Source organism: Microplitis demolitor, chromosome 1, assembly GCF_026212275.2.
Source record: "Microplitis demolitor isolate Queensland-Clemson2020A chromosome 1, iyMicDemo2.1a, whole genome shotgun sequence".
NCBI lineage: Eukaryota > Metazoa > Arthropoda > Insecta > Hymenoptera > Braconidae > Microplitis > Microplitis demolitor.
The window spans coordinates 18,458,614-18,475,189 of record NC_068545.1 but is presented as its reverse complement, the minus strand read 5'-3'; the positions used below and the strand labels follow the sequence as shown (position 1 = coordinate 18,475,189).

Sequence of the window (16,576 nt, the reverse complement as noted above, 5' to 3'; positions counted from 1 at the left end):
GATTCTTATTGGTTAAATAAAAATATTTTTTAAAGGAGATAAACAACGAAGCGTTACTTAATGAGGCAATATAATTATGTCGTTAAGAAAATTAATTACAAATTACGACAAAATTATTGTGGGTGCAATAGGTAAAAATATGCTGAGTTACTACTAAATAATATAATATTACAGTTGCATATCTCAAGACTCGAGAATGCGTCAGCGGTTAGATGTCAGAAGTCAAGGAGTCGACCCATGCGGTTATCTCCAGAGAAATAGGTAGAATGGAGCCAGGAATACTAACCGCCACACCATCAAGCATTCTATTCCGTGCCTCGAGTATTCGTGTACGTAATACGTGGTACGTAAACCCGTACTCGGCTTTCCAGACAAATTTTCGAACAGCAAATACTGGAGAAATTACAATTATTTGCTACTTCCAAAGCTGTCTTTATAGGGGTGGGTCATGAAGTTGTTTCCGACAAATCGGAATAAAATCAATGAATTTTATATAAATGAATATATTTTTTTTAATTTTTTCAAATTTTTTAGCCAGGGTATAATAGACTAAATAGTACTATTTGTATAGGGGATGTAAACGTAGGGGTTGTTTCAGGGGTGGAGCATTATACCATTATTTTTATTTGCAATCGTGAAATCTCTTGAATATTTCGTATGAATAATTTTCGTGTAATCGTTTGGCAGTAACCGTGTTATTTGTCGATAAATCAGAATTAAATGTTTCAACTGGGGGTCAATGGCGCAATCATCTTTTATTTTTAAAAATCATGTTGAAATAATAAATATGATTAAACCTACTAGGTAGCAGAGTACCTGGAAAAACAAGACACTGTGAGCATCGTCCCGGGAATCGCGTTGTTATTTTTCTTCCAATTTATCGTGTACGACCACAAAATTGGATGGCATAGAACTTGTACTGTGTACTGTTTGTCTCAGGAGACGTTGTTCCGAGAAGATGCGCTTTACACATACATATATACTCTTCCTAAAAATAAGAACAAAAAAATATCATATATATGGTAGTCTATAATAATAACAAGATAGACGGTATGATAATTCAGTATTCCAACAAATCATTGTGAATAATTTAGTAGACAAGCCCAGATCGAACGCAGTTTAATTGACTTTAACTGAACCGTTAATAATAAAAAAAAAAAGCTATTTTAATCCTGTTTTCTTCACATTTTTATTTCTCTTTTATTATTTCCCCTTTCCAACTACAGCTTTCTTCATTGCACCAGCAAGGCTTGATATATGTAGCATTTGTTTTTACGGCAGTTATACCCTAGAGAAAAATTGTGCGATACCGATGCTTCTGCTTCTACTATTGCTACTACTACTACCGTCTAAAATAACTTATTTTATCCACACGCATACATACACGAATACACATTTAAAAACTTCGTTATTTTTCTATATTCACTCTACTTCTCTCTATTTTAAACAAGTATAACAAATTATTTATAAAAATTTCTTATTATTCGAAGTTAATATACTATTAATACATTTATTTACAAAAATATCTTTATTTTTATTAATTTACACACTGGTGTGATTACATGATTATATAATTATAATGATATTAATAATTTCAGATTCATTGTTAATGCCATTCAGCGTACAATCGAGAATTTATTGAACACTTTACCCTAGCAGATTTGAATTACGGTAAGTTTACTTAATTACCGCAAGCGCGCGGCATTTTTACTGTAAATTTTCGGTAAACCGGAAATTTAACATAAAAATGCCGCAAAGTAAGTAAGTTACCGCAGAAACGGTAAATTTGCCACAGAAATGACGTATTTTGCGGTAAATTACAACAGAATGAGGTAAATTACGAGAATTTAACGTAATTCGAATCCGCCGGGATATTATTTTTTCGATGAGTTTACTTAGACAATTTATAAAATAATACCTTCTTTTTAATAATAATAATATAAGTCATCTGTTAATATATAACATTTGAATTTAATCCAAATAATATATGGTATAAAGTATAATGAAAAAAATTAATTGACATCAAGTGAAGGAAGAATTTATTTAAATAAATAAGTAAATATTTATGTAAATCAACACACACTACTAAATTATCCGAATGGACGTTTTGTCAGATGTATATCTATATATATAGATGTATTTGTATGATATAATGAGTATTATTAGTATCATCATTTAAAGAATTACACGAGGCAAGGCACATATTAATGTGTATTATCTCATATTATGTATGGGAGTGTATATATATTTTTCATCGCAACTGAAATTGAAAATTTCGTAACATTTAACTCACGAATAATAAAAAAAGTATATGTATATATATAGAATCATCTCTGAGTTATTCAATATGTCAGTGGGTTATGTCCGTATTAACATACATGCGCTGAGCTCCTTTAATTTTTAAAAATAAATTTAGCATATTATACAACATTAATAAATATATATTATTGTTTATATATATTTGCATAACTGTTGATTAAATTTACCATATATTCAAGCTCAAACGCAACACACAACTTTATTCGTTGCTATTATGTATTATTGATTAATATGATAATCTTATCATAATGATATGACGACTATAATTATTTAATTTACAGGCTATTTGTCTAATTATCTTCGTGAGAATATCATACTTGATTCTTGTAGTTGTTATTCGTTATAGTGATTGATAAACATAAGCGATATGAATAAAAATAAAAGATGAATAAAAAGAAAAAATAAAAATACTTTGGTTATTGTCATGAGGAGTATAGAATTATTTTAATTTGAAAAGGCCGATCATCGTTGACTGTTGTTATTCGCCCAACATTTTGAACAGTAGTACTCAGTTTCAGGTGATCCAAAAAACGAACAATCTTCTGTAAGACATTCTCTGACAGTACCACTTTTAAATTCACTGTATTCTCTACTCTCTGGTGCTGTTATGTTATTGTAAAATGTTGATCTATAATAACATAAATAATTTTATTGTTAATAGTTTGAAATATAGTCGGACCTCGTTATAATTTATAATTTACCTCGATAAATACAGAGTGCGGTCTTTATTCGTATTTTTTGGTTGTAGCTTACTGACGCTCGCATGACTGTTGCTGTCACTTGCGGCATAAAATTTTGATTTCCCAGCCCCATAATTTATTTCAGTCCCTGAGGCTTCTTTCTGGATCTCTAAGTATCTATAAAAAAAAAAAAAATAAATAAATAATAATTTTCCCACTATCGTAATGTTTTAGGTGTGGCTTGATCGTTTTGATATTCATTCTCAAAGTAAATGCTAACTTTAAAACGTTTCAATAATTAACATACCTCGAATGTGCACACTGAAGATAATTTTGTAGCATTTGATCAACATACTGATGCCGTCGACTTTTGAGTTTAACACAAAGAACACCTTCACAAGTTAATCCATTTAAAGCTGAAATCGGTGGACTTTTTGGTCTCTTTGCCATCGATGACCAAAGTTTTTTACTCATCGATTTTCCAATCGAGCCAAACTGTTTTGCAACACCTAGTAGTTGTTTAGCGGCTTTACTTTTACCAGTCAAAGATCCATCTGAATCCGACAGTCTATCTAAGTCTTCAGTAGTAAGAGTTTGATATTCACAGTCCAAATAATCTCTGATAAGGATTTCCATCTGAATAAATAAAAATTAAAAATCTCATGATCGATAGTCACTTGATTGAATTATTTATTACAAAAATAAAAAATAAACCAACAGTATCCTGTTGACAGAGTAGTAGATCTTGAGACGCACTCCAATCCCAATCAGGTCCAGGGTCAACAGCGAATAAAACAGGAAGTAATTGCCCAGTATCAGGATCAACAAGTGGTATACTGACGCCCGTGGTGGTGTCATTACTCGGCCCTTCTCCTCGTACAACAAAATCATTTCCACAGTCGACAGTTACCAATGGAGAGAAATGAGCCGAGTGATAAGCCAATAACAGGGGTGTCCGATGACACTTTGATGGCGAAACTTCTAGTGGAAGATATACTCCACCAAAAGGTATTGGAGCCAAGGCCATACCTTCACAGTCACGAAGCATCGTTTCAGCAATTACAATTATTGGTCTGCGCAAAACATGCGCCAGTGCAAGAACATGGACCTAATAATAATAATAAAAATAATAATAAATGATTATTATACCAAAGTAATTATTTGTTATATATATACCTCTTCAAGACTTTGATAAGAGGTTGCGGTCTGTGACCGTGGATTCGCAGATGCCATTTCCACGATGCTTTGCCATTCAGTCAACCATTCAGTTTCTGTGTAGGCCAACCCAGCAGCGGCATTTAAACCCATTTGCCTCCATTTCCATCGTCTAAATAATGGATCTTTGTATTCACCTTTCGACAGGGTATTGTGCAAAGCATCCCGTAATGTCAACAGACGATCATGAAATCCCCACATTCCCAATGACGCTGCATGGAGCAAACAATTTCCATCCCCTGTTGTTGCTAATGGCCAGAGTACTCTTCCACTGTTGCTGTTTCTACCACCACCACCACACCACCAATTTAATCTCCCTGCAGATTCTAATGACGTTAAACATCCTCCCTCGATTAAGTCTTTTTCCAAAAATTGTCTAAATGAATCTACAGAATTATTGTTATTATTAATATTATTAGTAATATAGTCGTTAATTTTATTTATATATTTAGAATAATAATTACCAGGATATATCGATAAATCTGGTAGTGAGAATGTGAATTCTGGTGTGTCAACGATACCCAAAAATGTCAATTGTGAACGAGCATGTGATACTATTGCGGCATTTTCAGTAGCTCGTGAAATCCCTCTGGCCAACTTTTTAGTTATTCCGCCTCCTCCAGCTTTACCTCCACCCCCACCTCCACTTTCAACTCCAACTCCACCAGGTGGACTAAGAGTAGTATTTTTGGGTGGTGCCTCTGATTCCAATCCATCGTACATAGATACAGCACCGCTCATAACAATCTTTTATTCTTAAAAAAATTTAAGAAAAAAACAGTTTAATTAATTTATAATTAAGCTTTAGCTCAAGTATTTTTTCTCATAATTTATCAACTTACTAGTAATAAAAATTATAATAAAATCTGATTATGCGTCATGAGTTCTGAAATCAAATTAATTTAAGTATATTATGTAATATAAAAAACTTGACAGTAAAATTACAAGATAATTAAATGCATCTTGTTATATAACTGGTATTAATTTTATCAATTTATTAACTATTTCAATTGTATATATAAAGTATGTTAATTAACGGCCCTGTACCAATTATTGGCAATTTAAATAATTAACCAAAAAAAAAATTCCCATTTATTTATTCAAACATTTCATTAAATCGATTATTATTTTTACTAGTTTTTCAAATTAATTTACATATTTATGAGGTAATTACTAATATAATTTTGTCTTTAACTTTAGTCATACATTTTATACTCAGCTACAAATATAATAATGTAATTTAATCATTTTTAACTTTGATCAATTGTAATTTAAATACATTCAATATATAAGTCGTTTTTTTATGAGTCATTTGAGATAAGAAAAAAAAAATAGATTGTTTATATTGCAAGACAGCAATAATGACAATTATAAATGAATGAATATCGGCGATGAATTTTTAAATTAAAAACGATAGTATTTATTAATTATACTCTTGTATAGTACACGAGATCTATCATGCTGAACACATGTAAGCTCCATTGAAACAACAGTTAAAGTTTATAAATATACATATAAAGAACAATGGATAAAATAAAAACTCACGTGCGAATAATTATAATGATTTAAATTGACAATACTTGACAAATTATACTATAGACATTATTTAGTTACACACATGCACATTGACGGCCTTGTTTTTTAACCAGTTACTAAAGAATGAAAAATAAATAAAATTTTTAATTTATTTTATGAATAATTCATAACAATACAACCCACAACACATTATTATTATCATTATACGTCTGACTTGTACACAATATCGAAATTTTTATTTTTTAAAAACTGATTCTCAAGTTAGCAGACAATTTTTGAATTTTTTTTTCAACTAATTAAACAAAAAAACTAAAAATACGCACATGATGAAAATTTTTAAAATTGTATGTGCATTTTTTTTTGTAATTTTTGAGTTTAAACGCAGACACCAGACAAATTTGAAATTATTTAAAAACAGAGTAAGTAATTATATTACTGAAGTTAGTCGTCTAATAATTTTTGGATTTTTTTAAAAACAATAAATTATAAAAAATAAAATATTTTAAAAAATTGCACTTTCAATTTTTTTAATTTTCTACATGTGCATATTTTTAAATTTTTATTTGTAATTAATTAGTTGAAAAATGCGCATTTAAAAAATTTAAAAATTAATAAGTGTATTTTTCAAATTATTTACTCTATTTTTTTATAATTTTAAATTTGTCTGTCTGCTACATTCACACATTTGAATTTATCATTTAAAAAAAAATCAAAAAATTAATAGACGTCAATTTCAGTATCATTAAAAAAAATCATATATTAATTGCCAATTATCCGCGTTATATTTTACGCCCAATATTTATATTCATTACAATAAAAAATGCAATAATACTTATCTCAACAACTATATATATACATATATATATATGTGTATATATATGTATATGTATATGTATATGTATATATATATATATATATAGAGGAATTGCGTTTTATAAAAATAGTTGTATTATATAGCACTTATGCTCAATAGCTGTTGCGTTCAAGGTGAATATAAAAAAAAATGAAAAAATAAAATTACGCTACCACATGAATACAAATAAATACTTTTATTTATATTATTGTTACTCATAATTTGTCTATCAGTAAAAAAAAAATTTCTCTAACACGAGAGCTCTTACTCGTATAATTTATAATAAACAAACTTTCACTGTCAATTTAAATCTTAGCAAACAATTAAACCCAAATACCAGACGTCATTAAATATAATTTTAAGGAAACAAACAAATAAATAAATCAATAAAATACTTACTAATGAGTAGTATTTGGTCTCGTTGATTTAGTAAATAAATAACGCGTGTAAATAATACCAATAATAAAAGCCTCACGACTTATTTATCATCAAGTGACATTTATTTTGTACGGGAATGAGAACACCAACACTTTTGGAGGTCATACTTCGATCGGTTTAATTTTTTAGTTAAACTGACAATCATACCGAATTTTACTTTTCCCTTCTTAATATAGATTTTTTTATTTAATTCAACTATTTAACTGTTGATGATAAAATCATTTATTCATTTGTTTACTCATTTATTTATTTACAAATATCATAGAGATATATTTTACACTCACAATATTAATGATATATTTAAACTTAAATAAATGAAGTAAATTTTACTTAAAAGAGTACTGGAGTAAACAAATTCAAGCTCAAGAGCAGGATCACAAAACTACATGTATTCAATATTCTCAACTCTATTCAACTTTGCTTCTGTTGATTTTAATAATAATAATAACATACAACATATACCTATAAGTACTTCTCTCTCTTTTTGTTGTCTCATGGATCCTACCAACTGAGCCTACAAACATGTAGGTATGCAATCAAATATGTCATGTAAATGAGTGTGAATGTAGTAGACGAGACAATTTAATTTTAAATAAATTCAAAATAATGAAATTTAAAAAAAAGCGCTAACTGATTTTTCATTTATCTATTATGAATTTTTAAATTTTAACTCTACTTACATTGCTTTTGTCATACAAAAATTTTAAAAATTGCTACTTGTCAGTTGCATTTCACTCATATGTAAACATAAAACAAAACATAGGTACCATCGGTAAATACAGTACAGTACCTGCAGTATCAATATGTGTGTATATTGTGTGCTATGTTACGCTTCATGAAAATCAACATCAGCTTGTGATGATTTTTGATTTATATATAAATTGACAAGGACAACTTTGAATACATCAACAATAACTGAATTATCAACAATTACTTTCAGCGCCAAGTTCCATCAGATTTTTAAATTGAATTCCGATTAAATTATTGACAGCATGGGTATGAATCCTGATGACATCACTAAGATAATTTTATTCATTAAAAAAATTAATGTAAAGTCAGTTGTCATCAACAGCAAAAGCATCAAATGGATGACCAGTTTTTCTGTAATAAAATTATTTAATTAATAAAATTAATTATTATTACAAAAAACATCCCTAGAATTCAGGTAATTTTTGTTGTCTTCAGTCAACACACGATAATTCACCATATGGGTATATGGTATATCCAGCTTCTCTCTCCTTTCTCTTCCAGCGCATACTATAATATATATGTATATATATGATGTATATGTCGGTATGTCGGCACGGCTCCACATGGCTCTAGATAAAATAGAGATACATAAAACGTGTTGTTGAATAGGTTATTTAATTTAATTTAAAAATTTTATATAATTATAATATATATTCATATTATTTATAATGAGTTACCTCTGTGGTAAATTGTGTTCAGCTATTTTATTACAACACTTTGGTACAATTGTTGAAGCCGTAGGTTATTGTTTATTTAAAAATGGTCCACAAACATTATCGATTATTATTAAAAAAAATCCATTTCCAAAAGACAAGGTATTATTATTATTATTATATAAATATATAATTCAACATTATTTTTATTGTCATAATTATTAATTTAATTCAATAGGTTAAAGAATCATTATGTGTTCTAATAAAATTTGGATTAGTAACACACGAGAAACCAGAAGAAGGAGCTATTAAATATTCACTTGATGTGGATAAAGTTATAAATATTTTACGGTATTCAAGGTAATTTTATTACGCTTTAATTAATATTGATTTGCTTAATTGTTTATTTATTTTTTATTTAATTTACAGATATATGTTATTTATTAAAAACTGCAGTGGAGATGAGAGTGAAATAATGTTTGAAGAAGTTTTAAAACAAGGATATGAAACAGCATCTCAAGTGATTGTCAAAGCGTATAAAAAAATAGCACAACGTAATAAGCAGTTAATAATTTTAGCTAAAGTAATTTAATAAAATTAATTTTTTTAATTTATTTCAGTTAGCGAAGAATCATCAGTCGAATTTCTATTTGAAAAGTTTTCATTACTTGTAAAAAATCAATTTTTGATACGAAACACTGTTGACAGTACATCTATTGAGAAGACTTTGTCATCAGTTAAAAATACCGACTTTGATATACCGCAACTTAATTTATCAGCCATCAATAAAATGATAATTGGTACTAAAGCTGATCCCGGTGATAGCAACATTTACTGGAGAGTAAATTTCGATAGATTGATTCAAGATTTGAGGTACACATTTTTTTTTACTTATATATTTTTTTAAAAAATAACATTTAATATTATTGATTTGTTTAGAGATGAAATAATTGTTAATGCGGTGAGTAGAATTATTGATGATGATGCTAAAGAACTGATGCGTCGTCTTATTTGTTTGATGTACATGCGTACAGCATCCTGGCAAGCAACATCTAATCCTATTCCACTTCATGAAATAAGAGATGAAGTAAGAAAATTTAATTTTCCAAGACTAAGTCAATATGTCGATCAATATTTACAACTTCTTGGTAATTTATTATTTATTTAAAATTATTGCAATATCAATAACAACAACAACAATAATAATAATAATAATAATAATAATAATAATAATTTCAGTTGAAGATTCAAGAGAATTTGTAAAACGTGTTGGTGATTCAGGTGGTGGTCAATATAGTGTTGATATGAAAGAAGCTATGGGTCAACTTGCTTGGGCTACTATTGAAAATATTGTTATGGAAAAATTTGGTTCAAAAGCTGCTAGAATATTTAGGTATATAATATTTAAAATTTTTTTTTCTCTAATTTTATAATTTAAATTCTAATAATAATGATATCAATTTAGATTGGTTCGTCATGAAAAATTTATAGAAGAAGATAAAATGAAATTACTAGCAAATATGCCTGAAAAAGAAACGAAAGAATTGACGTATATATTATTAGAGAGAAATTATTTACAAATGCAAGAGGTAAAAAAAACTAGTGCTGCATCAGCACCAACGAAAGCAATATTTTTATTTCACATAAACTTCAATCATGTAGTGCGCATGGTTATTGAACATTGTCATCATGCATTGTACAATACCATACAGAGGCGGAATCATGAAATAGCTACAAATAAACGTATGATGGATAAAAATATACGCATGCAAACGCTGCTGAGTAATTTAAAAGAACATGGTGCTCCACCGGAACAAATAGAACAGGTTATTATTTGTTTATTATTTTATATTTTTTATCGTCATTTAAATTATTATAAATTTTTTTTTATTTGTTGAAGATTGAAAATTTTATGACACCTGTGGAAAAGTCTCAACTTGAAAAAGTTGTAATCACAATAAAAACACTAGGAAGTGCTGAATTATATATCGAAGATACATTATTTTTATTAAAAATGTATCTGCGTTATAACTGATCATCACAACAAATTTATTTATAAAAATACTCTGTTGTAAATATTATTAATTTCTAATTATTTTTAATAAACTTTTATAATTTATAATGATTATTGGGATTTATTAGTTTTTTATATTTAATAATATATATCCAAAAGTTTAAATGCCTCATAGAATGGACCAGGATATACGTAAACCTGAGACTGGCTATCAGTTGTCTCAATGTCAAACAAAATAATACGTACACTGTAAAAAATTAACGGAGTGAATAAGCGGATGGTTATTTATTTAATTTAAACATCTAAAAGATGTTTACTTTAATATTAAAACATGCGAAGTGATTTCTTTTAACTCCAGAACTCCGATTGCCGGAGTGAATTTGAATTGAAATAAAGTCTGTAATCATTCCCAATTTTTTACAGGCCATAACTTTGATCCGAACAAAGTCTGTCCACTCTGTAACTCAAATGTCCTGGAGAACGTTAGACATTGTACTCGAATACCCAGCTTACAACTCTCAGAAAAAAATTAAAAACATAAATTATTTGTAAATATTAAATTTACCGCTCCTTGGAAAAATCCTCCAGCTCCTTTGAGGCTCTTTCAAGTATTGAAATTTGAAACTACACTAAAAATAATAATTATAATGGTATTAAAGAACGCGACAATATCGACGTTATAAAAAAAAATAATTCTCGGATGCATTTTCTATCAGAATCAGATGATTACTCAAAATTTATTCTTGACCTAGCATTTGGCACTTCTGCTCACTTGTATATTTTCTTCACACTAATTTCACAAGTTTTTTTTTTTTTTTTTCATTTTTTAAAATTTTACCAGGTAAATAATTTAGTTACAATTTAATAATTAATAATACTGATTATTTATTTATAATTCTCCATAAAATTACTAAAGTAAAACTAATTTTAGGTTATAAAATTTATTTAATTGTTATCATAATAATAAATTATTTATAAATTAATTATATTTTTAATTTGACAGTTAAATTATTGAGTGACAGCAACAAATCATCGTAGTGACAGTCAGTAGCTCCAGATTCTTCAGGGTACAGGGGCCAGTATGGCCACCTGGGACGGTTCCTACTCAGGGGATCCTACTCACGAAGACAGTAAACTATATTACTATTATTCAAATTCTCAAAATCCTTCTGATGATCGTCAATGGAATCATTACACCAGTAATGATAATCAATTATCTGCAACTAGTTACACTGATAATACTTCAACATTTAGTCAAACGAACAAAACTTACTATGATTTACCATCAAGTTCCATAGTTGATAATTCAAACTGTTATTTTGAAAATAATCGTAAGCAACAATCATCATTTCGCCATAAAACTGACGGATCATTTAAAAACAACGACTACAATATTGTACGGCAATCAAATTTACATCCAGGCGCCAATGAATTCATTCCGTCAAATGCTAATTCATCAGCAGAACCATCGAAAATTTTTTTTCCCGACAATAGAAGCAAGCAGCAGCAATATGGCAACCGTAAATATGATAATAAAAAAAATAATTACCGTCAACAGGACACAGATTATCCCCAAAATTCATACAAAGGTTACGAAAAATACAGAAAAAAAAATGTAACTAATAATAATAGTAATGCATCTTATAGTAATTACAGTAATAATGATTATGAATCGCACAAAGATTATCCAGATGACAGCTATGAAAACACTCAATTGAGTAATGAAATTAAAACTAGAGATAAGGATAAGGATACCACTGGGTCATCCAGAGCACCATACAATGGACGAAGACCTAGAAGTCATGGCAGATATAATTCAAATTCAAATTCTGATTATAAAAATAATGGCAACAATTCAGCAAGACTTGGGAAAAATATAAATCACAGTAATAGTAATAATTGTATTGATGAAAATAGTAAACAGCCTGTAAGCAGAGATCCTCGTGATGAAAGATACTATCGTGGATTTAATAACGACAATAATTTAGATGATGATAAACAAACAACGTCGAGTACTACGAAAAAAGACAAGAAGCCGGTGAAAAATAACAATAAAGAATTTTACGGCGACGATTTAAGAGATGATAGATATCGAAGTGCTGGCAGTGGCAATAGACGAGACGATTATTACGAAGAAAAAAATTATCGAGATAAACCGAATTATTACTATCGGGGTTACCGTGATAATTATGAGCGTGATGTTAAGTCTGATAATAAGCAACAGATAAAAGAAGAAAATATTAGTAATAGTAGTAGTAACAGTAGAGCTAAGGAAGAGTTTAGTAAAGATGACAATTTGTCATCAGTAAATTGGCGGCAAAAAAAAAATAGTCAAGTTAAAAAAGTAAACAATAAAAAAGGACTAGAAATAGATGATGCTGCGACCCAAAAAGAATCTTTGACTGAACAATTAAACAGAGGTAAACTTGAATGTTTAGTTTGCTGTGAGTACATCAGGCAAAATGATCCAATATGGTCTTGTAATAATTGCTATCATGTTTTACATTTGAAATGCATTAAAAAATGGGCGGAATCATCACAAAGCGAGAGCGGGTGGCGATGTCCAGCCTGCCAGAATATAAATCTCGCTATTCCTGATGAATATTATTGTTTTTGTGGTAAAACGAAGGATCCAGAATGGAATAGACGTGACATTGCACACTCATGTGGTGAAATATGTGGTCGCACACGGGCTAAAAATAATTGCATCCATAAATGTACGTTACTTTGTCATCCAGGATCATGCCCATTGTGTTTGACGATGGTAAAACGTTTTTGCGGTTGTGGTAAAACGTATAAAAGTTTAAAATGTAGTACTGATACTCAATTGTCTTGTTCAAATATTTGTGATAAATTATTAAATTGTAAACAGCATAAATGTGAAAAAATATGCCATCATGGTGATTGTGACCCATGTGAAAAAAAAATAAACCAACACTGCTATTGTGGTAAAGAAAATCGTCACGTCGATTGTTTGCAAGATATTCCATTAGTATATTCCTGTGGTAAAATTTGTAACAATTTACTCGATTGTGGTAATCATAACTGTAATGACATTTGCCACGAAAATGCATGTAATTCTTGTCCACTAAAACCAGAAACTGTAACACACTGCTGTTGTGGCAAAACACCATTGACAGTTAAACGTGATAACTGTTTAGATCCGATTCCTACTTGCGACGAAATTTGTTCGAAAAAATTAAAATGCGGGCAACCAAGCTCACCTCATACTTGTAAAGTACCCTGTCATTCTGATGATTGCCCGCCTTGTGATTTGACAACATGGGTCAAATGTCGTTGTGGTAACATGGACCGTGAAATTTTGTGCGTTGACTTGACGACAAAAGCTGATGATGCGAGATGTCAAAAGAAGTGCGTTAAAAAACGATCATGTGGTAAACATAAATGTAATCAATTGTGTTGCATCGATATTGAGCATATATGCCCATTACCATGTTCTAAGACACTGAGTTGTGGTAAACATAAATGTGAATTAACATGCCACAAAAGTAGATGTCCGCCATGCTATAGAAGCAGCTTTGATGAATTGTATTGCGAATGTGGAGCTGCTGTCATTTACCCACCAGTACCTTGTGGTACACGACGACCAACTTGTTCACGTCCTTGCTCTCGTCAGCATTCATGTGGTCATCAAGTTATCCACAATTGTCACAGTGAGACATCATGTCCACCTTGTACGGTACTTAGTCAAAAATGGTGTTATGGTAAACACGAATTGAGAAAAGCTGTACCCTGTTATTTTAATGAACTGTCATGTGGGATGCCATGTGGTAAACCATTGCGATGTGGCAGACATAAATGTATAACTCTGTGTCATCCTGGTCCATGTGAAAAACCAAAACAATTGTGTACACAACCTTGCACTACACCAAGAGAATTGTGTGGTCATAACTGTGGCGCGCCATGTCATGATGGCAAATGCCCACCAGACAATACGCCTTGTAAAGAAATGGTCAAAGTAACTTGTACTTGTGGTCATCGAACAATGACACGAGCTTGTGCTGAAAATTCACGTGAATATCAAAGAATAGCTAGTGGAATACTTGCTAGTAAAATGATTGACATGCAGTTGGGTCATTCTGTTGACTTAGAGCAAGTATTTGGCCAGGGAGCTAGAAAACAAAATCAATTGAGAACATTGGAATGCAATGATGAGTGTAAAACAATTGAAAGAAATAGAAAATTAGCTCTTGGATTACAGATTGTCAATCCTGATCTTAGTGGCAAACTACTGCCACGTTACAGTGATTATATGAAACAATGGGCTAAGAAAGATCCATCATTTTGTCAAATGGTACATGAGAAATTAACGGAATTGGTACAACTTGCCAAGACCTCGAAACAAAAATCAAGAAGTTATTCATTTGACAGCATGAATAGAGATAAGCGACACTTTGTGCATGAAGCTTGTGAACATTTTGGGTGTGAAAGTCAAGCTTATGATCAAGAACCGAAGCGTAATGTAGTAGCAACTGCTGTTAAAGACAAAGTAATCGATCATTTTTGCATACATTCTTTTTTATTTTTTGTATATTATTTATTGTAATTTTATTTTACTTCTGTTTAGTGCTGGTTGCCAAGCTACAGTCTATTGGAAATGGTTCAAAGAGAAAGCGGTCAACGCAAAGTGCCAAGACCGATGCTAAATACAACTAAGACTACTACCACATCAGGGTAATTATTGTTATTATTGATATAAAAAATAAGTCAAAGTAATGAGGGTCTGGTCATAAAATACGTTCGCACATGGAGGAGGAGGGGGTGTCGCTTACTGTGACAAGGGGGGTCGGGGGGTTAAGGAAACGTGATATTTGCAAATCAAACAATTTTGCAAATTTTTCTCCCGGATTTTTTAAATTTAATTTTTTGGTTACGATAGAAAGTCATTCGTTCCATATTTATAGGTATATATTTCTGTCATAACGGGAGTGGGGGGTTTAAAAAGGTAAAATTGCGTGACGTATTTTATAAATGGTTTCTAAGTAATAGCAAGAAAAAAAAAATGTTTGTTACAGAACATCACAAGTCCTACCATCAACTGCCAGCAAGACACAAAAATTACAAGCGACAACTAGCACTTCAAATTCATCAAAATCATCAGAACAGGAAATTGATTATTTTGACTATCCCAATGCTAACTGGAAGTAAATATAATTTACATCCACGGATTGTTAAATTAATAAACAAAAAAAATATATATACACACAGATTTCAAAATTATATTCCAAAGATATTTAAAATTTTATTATTTCATTTTATTTTGGATATTTTTGAAATATTTATTTTAGTATAACATTCAGTTATTATTACCAACAATATGCTCTACAGACAAATACATAACACATTTATTTAATTAAAAATACCATTTTTTTCTTTTTGTTATTTATCAATAGTATTCATTTATTGGGTTTAAAAGTGACAAAACATTACAATTATTTTCAATAAATTATACAGTTTAAATTTATTTTATAATCAATTTATCATGTTCTATTGATGTACACAAAGGTATAACTATGTCAAGTAAAAATAAAAACAAATATACAGAGTAAATTTAAAAAATAACTCATAATTCTTTTTTTTCAACTCTCGCTATAAATTTAACATAAAACGTACATGTTACCACTAATTACTTATTAAATTGTAACGTTATTGCGTAAACTAAAAACATGAGTTTTCAAATGATTAATTATACTTCTTTTAATTATTATTATTATCATACTCTATTTACATAACGTTTATTTTAAATAATTATATAATTAAGGACATTCTCAGACAGTGCCCGCTACTTTTTAAAAATTCAATGACAGTCATACCATATTACAATTTTATTAATTAATTGCAAAGAAATTAATGGAAAAAGAAAACGTAGTTGCAGTTTTGCAATTTGAATTATAAAATTTTCAAATTTTGTAGGTTAAATTTAATTCGAAAAATTTTGCTTAGCTTCTAATTGATGACAATTTTAAGAAATCTTTTTTGAATTCTGTATTTTTTTTTTCACTTAAGGTTTTAACTTTTTTTTTTATTAATTAACAAAATTTTAATATGGCCATTACATTTAAAAGCCATTTGATATTTTTAAAAAGTACGCGACAAT

The 16,576-nt window shown here is 29.5% G+C and overlaps 3 protein-coding genes across 7 annotated transcripts; 2 read left to right on the top strand and 1 right to left on the bottom strand.

The window, feature by feature from the left end:
• Positions 1–1,500: 1,500 nt before the first annotated feature.
• Positions 1,501–7,814, bottom strand: LOC103578525 (OTU domain-containing protein 7B). Of its 5 annotated transcripts, XM_053738671.1 has the most exons (10): positions 7,722–7,799; positions 7,003–7,555; positions 5,760–5,866; positions 5,057–5,100; positions 4,679–4,969; positions 4,176–4,600; positions 3,718–4,107; positions 3,307–3,635; positions 3,021–3,176; positions 1,501–2,947 (listed from the first exon to the last, which is right to left on the bottom strand). In XM_053738671.1, exons 5-10 carry the CDS (start codon positions 4,953–4,955, stop codon positions 2,782–2,784), a joined length of 1,743 nt encoding a protein of 580 aa, XP_053594646.1. In that variant the 5' UTR covers positions 4,956–4,969; positions 5,057–5,100; positions 5,760–5,866; positions 7,003–7,555; positions 7,722–7,799; the 3' UTR covers positions 1,501–2,781. The 5 variants fall into 5 exon arrangements, with proteins under 5 accessions (XP_053594646.1, XP_053594641.1, XP_053594653.1 ...); XM_053738666.1 differs by lacking the exon at positions 5,760–5,866 and having other exon boundaries at positions 7,722–7,798; XM_053738678.1 differs by lacking the exon at positions 7,003–7,555 and having other exon boundaries at positions 7,722–7,792.
• Positions 7,815–7,833: 19 nt separating this feature from the next.
• On the top strand, positions 7,834–10,531 carry LOC103578537 (DNA-directed RNA polymerase III subunit RPC3). The gene is made up of 8 exons (XM_008559669.3): positions 7,834–8,606; positions 8,683–8,804; positions 8,874–8,998; positions 9,065–9,317; positions 9,384–9,592; positions 9,684–9,837; positions 9,910–10,270; positions 10,345–10,531. The coding sequence occupies exons 1-8, from the start codon at positions 8,460–8,462 to the stop codon at positions 10,477–10,479; spliced, it is 1,506 nt and encodes a 501-aa protein (XP_008557891.1). The 5' UTR covers positions 7,834–8,459; the 3' UTR covers positions 10,480–10,531.
• Positions 10,532–11,180: 649 nt separating this feature from the next.
• LOC103578541 (protein shuttle craft) lies at positions 11,181–16,010 on the top strand. The gene is made up of 4 exons (XM_008559674.2): positions 11,181–11,299; positions 11,462–14,968; positions 15,047–15,153; positions 15,495–16,010. Exons 2-4 carry the CDS (start codon positions 11,540–11,542, stop codon positions 15,625–15,627), a joined length of 3,669 nt encoding a protein of 1,222 aa, XP_008557896.1. The 5' UTR covers positions 11,181–11,299; positions 11,462–11,539; the 3' UTR covers positions 15,628–16,010.
• The last annotated feature ends 566 nt before the right edge of the window (positions 16,011–16,576 follow it).